This window comes from Plutella xylostella, chromosome Z, assembly GCF_932276165.1.
Source record: "Plutella xylostella chromosome Z, ilPluXylo3.1, whole genome shotgun sequence".
Classification (NCBI taxonomy): domain Eukaryota; kingdom Metazoa; phylum Arthropoda; class Insecta; order Lepidoptera; family Plutellidae; genus Plutella; species Plutella xylostella.
Genome location: NC_064012.1, coordinates 4,087,945 through 4,100,200, shown reverse-complemented (window position 1 = coordinate 4,100,200; position 12,256 = coordinate 4,087,945). Strand labels below are relative to the sequence as shown.

Below are 12,256 nucleotides of genomic sequence, written 5' to 3'. Positions count from 1 at the left end.
TATAAAGAAATAAAGGATATTTCCAAACTGTCTATCACTGGAATATTTGAGTGTTGTGCCATAGACCTAATTAATTTAGATACTATAATTATATGTATTTATAGAGTACCAAAAACAAAAAATGTTGCAAAACATCTTGCAACGTTTTTTGAAAAAATTGAGGATTTACTGAGAATTTGTATGCGTATAAATAAGAAAAACACAATCTTATGCGGAGACTTCAATATCGACATCCTAAAAAACAATCGCCTAACTCAGCAATTTCAAAACCTACTACACAGCTTCAACCTTGTCCTAGAAATAAGAGAACCCACTAGACTGAAAAGTAAAACGTGCATCGATAATTTCGCCCATAACGCTGGGAAAAAATGCAAGGGTAAGGTAGTAGAGTACGGTTTGTCTGACCATACAGCCCAAATACTTAGAGTACCTGTAAAAAAAACCTGTACTATACAATCATGGACCGTAGAAAAAAGGGATTTCAGTGGAGAAAACCTACTCAAATTTAAATCTAGCATAAGTAGTTTAAGTTTCTCAGACGTTTATGAAACTGATGACGTCAATGATGCTTACAACCGCTTCCTTGAGACATTCACATTAATATATAATCTCTGCTTTCCGCTACTCAACAAGACTATAAAATCTGAACACAAACCCAAATGGGTATCCAAAGGAATAAAAGTATGCAGCCGAAGGCAACGTGAATCATTATGGAATTATAGGAAAAATCCAACCACTGACAATAAAGCACTTTTTAAACAATACTCGAAGAGATTTAAAAAAATTACGAAATTGACACAAAGAGCACAAAACAATAACTATATTAATAATTCGGATAACAAAACCAAAGCCAGCTGGAATATTATAAAAAGTGCTAAAAATACCTGTCCAAACGAATCAATTACTAAAATTAATACAAATAATTGTACTATCACCGATCCTTCAGAAATCGCAAATGCGTTTAATAATTATTTTATCGACCAGATTCAAGAAACTGAAAGTCCAACTAACAATATTCCTCCAAGAACAGGCTCAGTAGTTGATAACTGCCTACATTCAATGTTCATGTTGCCAACAACACCAGAGGAAATCCACAAGGCTATTCAGTCCCTAAAAAATAAAAATAGTGTAGGATACGATGACATTCATACAAAAGCAATCAAGTTAGTTTCCACAGAAATTTCAGGCCATCTTAGCCACATTATGAATTTATGTATCGACAACGGCATATACCCAGAAAAGCTTAAACCTGTAATTGTTAAGCCAATTTTTAAGAAAGAGGATAGTCATAGCATGAAATATTACCGACCAATAGCTAAAATATCTATTTTCTCTAAAGTTTTTGAAACAATTATCTACAGGGCGCTATTATCCTACCTCAACAAATATAGTATCCTAATAGAAGAACAAAAGGGATTCCGAAAAGAAAAAACTATAAATTCTGCAGTGTATGACCTACTCAAGGATATATTGACATGCATGGATGAAAATAGGCCAATATGTGCTATATACATGGACATGACAAAAGCGTTCGACTTTGTAGATCATAAAATTCTATTGAATAAATTAAATTCCTACGGTATCCGAGGCAATGTTCTCAGTCTCTTAGAATCTTACCTGAGCAACCGGAAACAGACAACGGAAATAACAAGAGTCTGCCCAACAGCCAAAAAAGAAATAAAATATATGTCTGACTCTAGAGAAATTACAAGCGGTGTACCTCAAGGTAGTATATTGGGTCCATTATTGTTCCTGATATACATTAATGATCTACCCAAAGACATACCTCACCCAATGGTCTTATTCGCTGATGACAGCACAGTGACTATTAAATGTATAGATATTGACATATACGAATCTTCCATTAATCAGGCTTTAAAAGACATTATCAATTGGATGAATAATAATAAATTAATAGTAAATATTGACAAAACTAAATTTATGACATTTTATCAAAATACTAATACTACTGACTTTTTAAATATAAATTATGATGGACATCCTATTGAAAACGTCACAGTTACAAAATTTCTGGGATTAAAAATTGACTATAAACTGACATGGAAAGAGCAAGCCTCAGAGGTATGCAAAAAACTGAGCAAATTAGCATATTTGCTCTATAAACTATCTCACATAGTGAACCGTAAAACAGTCCTATCGGCATACCACGGCTTCGTTGCATCTACGCTCCGCTATGGCATCATATTCTATGGCAATTGCACGGAGAGAGAAGCTATTTTCAGGGCTCAAAAGAGGTGCTTACGCTCTATATGTGGAATAAAGAGTGATGAAAGCTGTAAACCACTATTTAAATCACTCAAGATTTTAACATTTCCATCTCTGTATATACTTGAAGTAGCAATTTTCGTTAAACAAAACCCTAAACTCTTTCTAAAAGTCTCTGAAATACGCAAAAGAGAAGTTACCATGAGATCACAGTATGCTAATACTCTGTGTTTACCGATGGCAAAAAAGGCACTTGTCAGAAAAAGCATAGTATATATGGGACCAAAAGTATATAATAAAATTCCCAATGACATACAAATTCTCAATCTTCAAATGTTCAAAAATAGACTACATAAACTGTTAATAGAAAAATGCTATTATTCAATTAATGATTATTTAAATGATGATGAACTTTGACATAAAACTTATTTAACCTATGACCTATATGTACTTATCGACCTTTTCTTTAAATCTTGTTGCCTGTTATATTTTTATTTTATTCTCACTTACAATTGAATGCATGTGCATGTGCTAATTAATTATGTACTTATTTGTATGTCCCACTCTAGTTGGACAGAACATAGCGTTCACAAGAATTGTCTAAAACATCTATTATATTATATCATGTTCTATGAATGTATGTATAATGTCTACCTGTGTTCACAAATAAATATATTTGAATTTGAATTGAATTTTGTGCATTAAACAGTAAGTGAAGTGAATTTAAACAAATTAAACGATGGAAAAGGAACTAAAGTCATTAATAAAAGTATTCCGCACGCAATTAAAAGGGACATTTACGCGAATGCAATCTTTTGTAAACAATCCTAGTTTTTCCAATGCAAATATTGAGATGTTACAGGCCAGCAAGGATAAATTAAACAGTACACTTAAAGACTATTACAGATATTTGTACTCGGGTCTTGGGTGTTGATATTTATATTTAGTATCTATCTATCTATGTATTTGTGTAGATATATCAGCTGTCCGACACCCATAACACAGGTTCTGCCTAGCTTGGGGTCGGATGGCCGTGTGTGAGATGTCCCCACATATTTATTATATTTATTATTATTATTATTATTATTACTATGAAAAGGTACAGTTAGATATTTTAACTATTGATCAAGACGGAGAAAGTATGGGCCATTTGGAAGAAAAAGATTTTCCAATAAATTCAAAGATTAATGAGAGGTTAAAACAACTTCATTCCATCGAGATTTCTTCCAATAGTCATGTTTCAACATCCAAATTTCCCAATATTGATCTTCCTGTCTTTTCTGGCAAAGATTATACATAATATACTTCCTTTATGGATATGTTCACAGCTGTAATACATAATAATACTTTATGAGATGTTCATAAACTTTTTTATCTCAGAAAATATTTATCTTATGATGCATTGTTGGTAATCATTAACCTTCCTATTGTAAATGAGTCATACAAAGAAACTTTAATTTTATTAAAGAAACACTTTGACAATCAAACAAGATTAATATTAAATCATATTAATATCATATTAGAGTTGCCGTCCATGCAGAAGGGCACTGCAACCTCTATAATGTCCTTTATTTCAGAAGTAGAGCAGCAATTATATGCTCTTAAAAATTTAAAATAGCCGACCCATGAATGGGATATGATGCTGATTGCTATATTAACTTAAAAGTTAGATCAATTTACAAACCGGGATTCGGACAGCCTGCCAACGATGGTAGAGTTTTTGTCATTCTTAGAAAAGTGTGCTATGGTGCTAGAAGATAGTGGTACTTATGAAAGTTATCACAAAAAGTTTATGCAAAAATCAGTGAGCAATGTTGTCACTCATAATATTTGCAAATTTTGTAATGGATCCAACCATGCTATAGATGGTTGTCCTTCATTCAAGATAGCTCCTATAAATGTCCGTCAATAATTTCATTTCCTCAAACAAGTTATGTACCATTTGTTTAAAATCACATTTTGGAATAAAATGTAAATTCAATTCTCAATGCCAAAAATGCAAAAAGGGTCACAAGATGCTTCTCCATATGGACGCCAAGCCTAATAATGATGAAGCGGTTAAATTATCTTGTAATGATTCTTTAAAAAATGTTGTCTTACCCACTATAAGGGTAAAATTGTTTGATGTCCAAGGACGCGAGTTCTTTGTAAGGGCATTGCTTGACTCAGGCAGTCAAGCATCATTTGTTTTATCTCCATTGCCAAACAGATTAGGTTTGAAGGCAGAACCACAAGAGACCAATGTTGTGTTGTCCTTTGGTAATAAAAGTAGCATGTTAAATAAATGTGTAAAAATGACATTACATTCTCCAGTGTCATGCCCCATCCACACGCTTGGCGAACAATGGCAAACAGCCAACAGCAAACACTGTTTGACGTGTGGATGGGTGTTTGTCGTTGTTTGCCTGTTTGTGTTTGTGTTGGCCAGTGTTCGGCATCGGTGTCGGTTTTTCTTGCCAGATCAAAGGATGTTTGGCGAACAGTTTGCTACGTATCCACACGTCTGGCAGCGGTTAGTATGCGCGCTAGTCTTGCGGGAGGCTGACGTATCAACTTGTTACACTTTTTTGTTGGCGCGCAAAGCGTAAAAATGTCTGATTGATCAGCACCTACGATTCTGTAATTTTTGGAGGCTTATCAAAATAAAAATATAAATCAAATTAAAGCCCAAATAAAGCAGTACATTGTACGATAGAATAGAATAGAATAGCATATTGCTTTATTGAACACCACATAAATCAGACAAACAAAAAACATACTTATAGACTAGAACTAATGTACAATAGGCGGCCTTATCGCTGAGAGCGATCTCTTACAGGCAACCTTATATGTTGCGGAAACAAATTTCTATGTATTTTTATTATCCCACCATCGTCTTTACTTTCTTCTTATTTTCCTTTTTTCTTTCTCTTGCTTTAATTTATATAATAAAAATATGTCAACCCGAAAGTAATAAATAGCTTGTCGTCCGCCGTGTTTGCCGATTCGGAATGTTATGAACGTTCGCCGAGCATGTGGATGGCTGTTTGTGTTGGGTAATTTTGTTCGGTGTTTGGGACTTCGTTTGCTGTTTGCGGTGTTTGTGGCAAACAGCAAGCGTGTGGATGCCGTATTAAATGTACAATTAAATGTAAGCTGTCTTATAACTGACACAATTACCCAGGGCCGGATTTAGGGGAGGGCATCCGGGGCAACTGCCCCGGGGCCTCCACAAACAAGGGGCCCCCACAATAGACTTTGAAAAAAAAACATTTCCTACTAGTACCAAAATGTTTTAAACATAAAGTTAGTGTAGATATTATTAAGTAATTTCTGGCAACACTGCGTGTTGCGAATCATTTCTTCTTTATTTTTTGCATGTGGCAATTCACCCCTTCTGATTTTTCCATTGGCTATGGACGGCAACTGTATTTAAACTTTAAATAATAAAATACATTTTATTTATACTAATACTTTTTTTCTGCCGCATATGGCTTGAAAACATCGATGAACAGTATCGATGTGATATCGATAAAGCGTAATTATTACATTTTTATTGCACAAGCATAAGTAAAATATGAGATGAATCACTACTTATACTTGATACGCGTAATATGCGTGTTATTCTTTGTTATAATTTTAATCTATGAGTATGAAAAACTACATTTTGTACCTTTAGAATCGATATAATTGTTAGAGTATATTAAAGAGGAAAATAGTTTTCAAAATTATATTTTACTAGCTGTTCCCGCGCGCTTCGCTTCGCCTTAAAAAGTTTTCCCGTGGGAATTCCGGGATAAAAAGTAGCCTATGTTCTTTCCCAGGGTCTAGACCGTATGTATACCAAATTTCATTCAAATCCGTTCAGTAGTTTTGGCGTGAAAGAGTAACAGACAGACAGACAGACACAGTTACTTTCGCATTTATAATATTAGTTAGGATTCCATCGTGATTCGTTAATTCTTTCCGTTATAACTTTTCGATTAAAAAAATATCGACTTTGTCATGCACTACTGTCAAGCGAACCCTCCTCTTGCCCCGCAAAACATGTCGATGCGGTTTTCATACATTTTGATATGCGCTTCTTATCCAGTGGTTTACATATGTCTGGCCTAAGTCAATCACGGGTCTGGTGCGGGTTAGTGAACCCCAACACAAGCAACCTTGTGCTGAGAAAGTTGTTGGGTAAGTGGTCAAGGAAGTCGAAGTTTGCAAGCTGTACGACGAACCGCGACGCTTCCTCGGTTCGTCGTAAAGCTAGGCCTTCTGACAGTGGGGTTGACCACTTACGTACCCGACAACTTTGTCAGCATAAGCTTGCTAGTCCCGAAAACGTCCCACTTCAAATCAGTCACACATTCCATGAGTGACCATGCAATGTCTTGCTTAACTTCAATGATCGGTTACATGTATTTATTATAGGTACATAAACATATCAACATATTAAGTGTGGTATGATTTGGGTATAGTATAGTATATCGTCACCTTAAATCGTAAACCGCCCAACTCCACGCGAGCAAATTTTTCAGGAGACAAAAAAAACTGATTATTATGTACTTCTAGTTAGGACACCCCCTAATGTGTTTTTATTACTAGACTAAAAAATCGGTTCCGGATTGAATGTGACTATGTAAAATTTGCTATTTTTATTTATTTATACATAAAATGGACTTTCGAGCTTTTCCCAGTCTCTATGTGAATATTTTTATTGGAGATACGTGTTTTTCCTGGAAATACGAGTTTTTCGGACTTCGATTAAGCAAAATATTGTTTTCTTTGATGGACTTAGGCTATTCAAATATAGATAAAATCTCTCTATCTTTTCCTATTACTTGAAATATAGAGTATTGATGTACTTAATAAAAATATGATTGTATGATCAGCAATCATCTTTATAGCAGTAGTAAACATAAATCAGTACTAGGCAGACTGAGTCCATGGTTCCGCCGTCGCCGATGAAACCCTGGTATTAAGCACGCTGTTTCCCATGGACTAGGAACATCATCATCTGACGACCAAGGAGTGACGGATCGAGAGTTGGAACAGAGCGCAAAAGACTGTTCCTTGCCCCAATGGCATACCAGACCGTGTGTGGGTGCTGGCGCTCAGAGCTGGTTTGTACAGACAGTTAATCTGTCTGTTAAACCGCAGCCTGAGTGCCAGTGAGCTCTCCACTGACTGGAAGAGGCCACGTTAAAGCTCATGAAGAAAGAAAGCAGTCCTGGAGATACTTCTTCTGTGTACCGACTCATCTGCCTGCTGTAAGAGGCTGACAAGCTCTTTAAACTAGTGATACCCCTGGTTGAACAGTCTTGACCTTTTGGATTGTCAGTTTGGCTTACGAAATACACAATCGATAGTGGATATAATACGTATAAGTAGAAGTACTTCTGCGTTCGTTCACTGTTAGAGCAGGGTGTGAACCGCGGCCGGGGATAGCTGCGCTGGGTGTTAGTTTTGACATGATGTACGCGTTCAACTCTATCCCTCGGAGAACCTTTAGGGCCACTCTGGAATACCATTCATGGCCTTCCTACCTCCAGCAAATAGTCAGAGGTTCAACTGGTACATTAAGTACCCGATCAGAAAGGGTTTATTTTCGCAGAATGAGGTCAGTTGCGGAGTTTCTCAGGGGTCGGTCTTGGACACCTCTGCAATGGAACTTGGCATACAACACTGTCCTGTAAATCTAGCTCGCAAACGGTTAGCACAATGCATTCTGTTGATGACACACAGAAGGTGGCTGAGAGAGCTTCCTTCGAGGATGACATCCCGAAGATGAAAGTTGCTGTGTTGCATGATTCACCGCCTAGGCCTAAAACAGCGCCCCTCCTTACACCCTACAAACTCCTAATGAGCAGGGAGCCACCAGATCTGTGGGTGCGGGTTAGTGATGATCATATTGCTATAGAACGGCACATGTGCTACCTCAGCCTAGTCGTAGATAGTTGCCGGTCATTCGAGGAGCATTTCAAGATGTTAGTTCCCCGGAATCAAAAAGTAGCTGGTGCTCTGCACGCCATGCAGTGCACGGGCTACTTCCAAATCTGGGGGCCCTCGCAAAGGAGTCCATCGCCTCTAAGAGAATGACTGATGGGATCGGTTGGAGGAGCCAAGGATTCGTCAGCAACGGGTTGCAGCAGCCGTCCTGCTTTGTTTGCAAAAAACCTACATTAGTACGTAGTATAGTGCTGACTCCAACCAAAATATACAAAATATTTTGTTTGTGACATACGCGTAACTTTTAATTTTAGAGCATAATATGGCAAAAAAAACAGCAAAATTTAAGTATAAATTGATCAATAAGTACTATGTAGTAATAAAAACAAAGTAAAAAACATAGTTTTATTGCAAAAACGTACGTTCACTCCCACCTACATCGCTCGTTGTATGGGAGTAGGAGGAGTTACGAGGTTTTATTGTTTAAAAATCACGTCTTTGAGTTAGGAGGAAAACGAAAATTTAATTTGCTCAGAGCACAATTTTTTTAGAAATTTACGAGTAATACGATTAGATGCGCCTTGAAAAAACGCTTCTATTGATACCAAAAAGTCATTTTCGCCAAAAAGTGGAGTTAGGCGGTTTACGATTTAAGGTGACGATATACAAATACGTTTCTTTACTTTCAGGGGACTTCGGCAAAAGTGTGGAGCTTATAAAACAAAATATACAAAGCTTGGAATACCACTACGGATCATTTAGTGTTGAGGTTGGTTGGACATAAAAAATATCAATAGTTAAATAAAACATGTAATTTTAAATACTTGGCGTGCATCTTCATTCCCATTGTATTCCTTTCAAAAACTGACGTCGCCTTTCGTAGCCACTGAATCACAACACGATATTAATTAAATTAGCATGATAAGTATATATTTATCTCCTAGTGTTATTAAATAATATTTAATTATTATCAGGTGGCCCACGAACTCCGGAAGTTGGCTGATGTGATGTTAGAGCGAATGTTTCGATCTCCGCAACATTCTGACTACAGGTAATAATAATAATAATAAGGCGGCAGGGCAGCTTATGGCGAGCTGTTGGGCATTAGCGACCCCACCCACCCGATGCCGGGGAGAACCCCTGTTCCCCATTTCTGGCTTGCCTTTATTGGTTGTCCAGAGTGAGCCACTGGCTTAAGTGGTGTACCACTAGAGCAGCTATGCTCGAGGAAGGATGTATAACCCAGTAAGGTGATTATAGGGATCTTGACCAATAACGCAATTGTCCTGAGAGCCGTGGAATACCCCTCCATCCTTAGCACCTCATGCCATGTTGCCCCCTTGTTGCTACGTCACTGTTATGTGCTTGCGACTGTTTTGGGGGGCCCATTTAATGTGTGTGCGAGTCACCCCCTGCCTTTTTATCCGTGTGTGAAACATATAGGTCAGGCAGGGGCCCATAGGCCTTCCATAGTCCCAGTTACCCAGTCCATTTAGCACCCCACTCCATAACCCTGTATTAGTTTCCCCATATCCTACAATAGTCCTGCACTAACCGGGGGTTTTCCTAGGGTTACTTCTATAGTTTTCACAGGGAAAGTCGTTGGTTAGTGTCACATTTCATATAGATTAATGTTGTTAAAAGGGCCTCTACATGTTGGCTTCGACCCCATGCACGCCTTCCAAATGTCCGGGACCCTATGGTCCCGAGATGGAAAAACATTAACATAATAATAAAGTTCTTTACTTAATAGAAGTCTTATCACGGTTACAAACGCTAGTGCAGTTCCGATATTAGTTACCGACACACTAAGAACAAGATGCACACCTCATATCTATTTGGTACGCCTCAGGGCAAAGCATGGCATGTTCTAACCTACATATTAGACCAATACAACGAAACTGTATATGCAAATAGTTAGGTATAAATCGAAATTAATCTAATGAAACTTTTCCTTTCCAGGGACTGGTGCCTGGAAACGCACAAGATCATAAAGAAAGCGTACCAACTAATGGAGTTGAACTACGGAGGTTGGGAGCCTCTGGTGCGGCGCCTGAAGCGGCAGGAGGCGGCGGTGGCGGCGCAGCTGGCTGGCAGTCGCACGCCCGATGCAGCCCATTCGGTGCATCACAACCTTCATTATAACCTTAAAATATAGCTGCATGAATCCTACAGATAGTCTTTGCCCAACAGTGGAAAAAATATCTAAGAAAATCTATTATAGAGAAAAAATATGTAAAAGATTGTATGTATACCTAGGTATATAATTATGAGCATTCGTTTAACGCTACCATACATGGAAAGGACGATCGGATCAGGCTGAACTGATACCGTTTTGCCTGATCGGATTCGTACACACAGCGAGCTTACCTTCAGGACAATTTATACACACACGACACGGATTTTCATGCGTTCAGATAACTGAAGGTAAGACTGTCTGTATATCTGGCACTGTAAGGGTGAATTCGTCCAAACATCACGTTACACGAGAATAACTATACCGGAATAAAATTTATACGCGAGTAAATATCTAGGATAAGTACATTTGCATTCTACCAAGTCTTCTTCTTCTTTCGTGTCAGTGAAATGCGATTTTTTATATTTGTCCAGACCAAAAAGAAGCAACTTTGATAGCATTCTGGTTGGCCTGGAGTAAGTCTTCCCGTGTGCAGGTGGAAGGGTCTACCAAGTTATACCATGATTAATTGAATGAACGAGGAACGAAACTGTACTGCAACTAAAATAAAAATAGCTGCGTTTTCAAAGCATGCAATGAGGCGTTTGTTAAAAAAAAAAAGTTCCTTTTTGGAGAAATAGATGGCGTTGTCTGGGGTTGTACCAACTTTCAAACCCTCAGAACACACTCAGATCACAATATGTTATTCTGTGAGGCTAACGAAATGTGAAAGTGACGTAGGTAGGTAGAATTGTAGTATTATTTTCTCTATGATGTTGATGTCACTGTTGCTTCAGCGTTCAGTGCGATTGTGCGTACAGCCGTTCTTTTCAAGTTTTCTCAGTTTCCTTGTGTTTCTCCTGTATTAACCTTTCCTATGCCGAACAGCCGCGCACACATGTAACCGCCGTCTGCCGGCGCTTTTTGACAGTAGAGCGCGCCCGCGCGGGAATCACATTTATATGAATATTTGGGTATTATTGTTTGGTACTCAATAATGTATCAATTGTAATTTATTGTCAGATAGCTAATGAACGTGTTACAATGAATTTTATTAGTTATAATAGTTTTATTTGATTTCTATAGGTCATTGATTACAGATTTTTACTTGAAACTGCACCCATCACAGAAAAATACCTCTATTTCAATATAGTTTTAGTTTCAATCCAGGTTTTTTTATACTTATTACTTGAAGAGATTATATAGCTATCAACTGATATCCATAAAGTATAAATTCTAGAGGAAATAGATTCATAATTTATATTTTGAAAACTGACTATAATTTGCTTTATTTCAAAAGACTCCATTTTCTGTACATGTGCATGTGTGCGTGACCAGAGCTTGCTCCAGTGCGCCGTGTGCCAGATCTGTCCCAAATCAAGGGTGTTCACTTTTGATGAAATAAAACATGAATGATAAAATTTTTATAATGTTTCGTATTTTAGCATTCTAAATTATAAAAAATTAAACGTAAGTTACTTACTGAATCATATTTACTTATTTGTTAACCTACTTTCAACAAATATGATACTATAAATATATACATATATAAATACATATATTTATTTATATAAATAGGACAGGTGATCACCCTCTCAGACTCATCTACACATCGATATCATTCTAAAGAGCCTAAACTTCACGTTCACTAGAGCGATGATCCTAAAAAATAAAACACGCTGTATAACAATCCAACGCACTTCGTGTACATACACGAGCGGCAGCCATTTTGTTTGCGTATGTGTGTGTGTGAATTTTGGATGCACCTTGATAAATATTGATTTTCTCTAATATTTTGGCTATTTATTGAATAAACCGATATAAATACGTATTATCAATAAAATTATCTGTATAAATGAAATAAATTATTGATTGATGTTTTTACATAACAGTCTAGAAATCAGTTTACAAAGTTACGCACCCTTCAGGCTATAA

The 12,256-nt window shown here is 37.1% G+C and overlaps 1 protein-coding gene across 2 annotated transcripts in view; it reads left to right on the top strand.

Moving 5' to 3' along the window:
• The window catches only part of LOC105394929 (SET and MYND domain-containing protein 4), a 34,210-nt gene extending 23,510 nt beyond the window's left edge, over window positions 1-10,700 (top strand). For both annotated transcript variants that reach the window (XM_011566853.3, XM_038121939.2), the window contains 3 exons: window positions 8,835-8,914; window positions 9,120-9,196; window positions 10,108-10,700. In XM_011566853.3, the coding sequence (XP_011565155.3) occupies window positions 8,835-8,914; window positions 9,120-9,196; window positions 10,108-10,303 (353 nt within the window). In that variant the 3' untranslated portion in view covers window positions 10,304-10,700. The remainder of the gene's footprint in view (window positions 1-8,834; window positions 8,915-9,119; window positions 9,197-10,107) is intronic.
• Window positions 10,701-12,256: the final 1,556 nt, after the last annotated feature.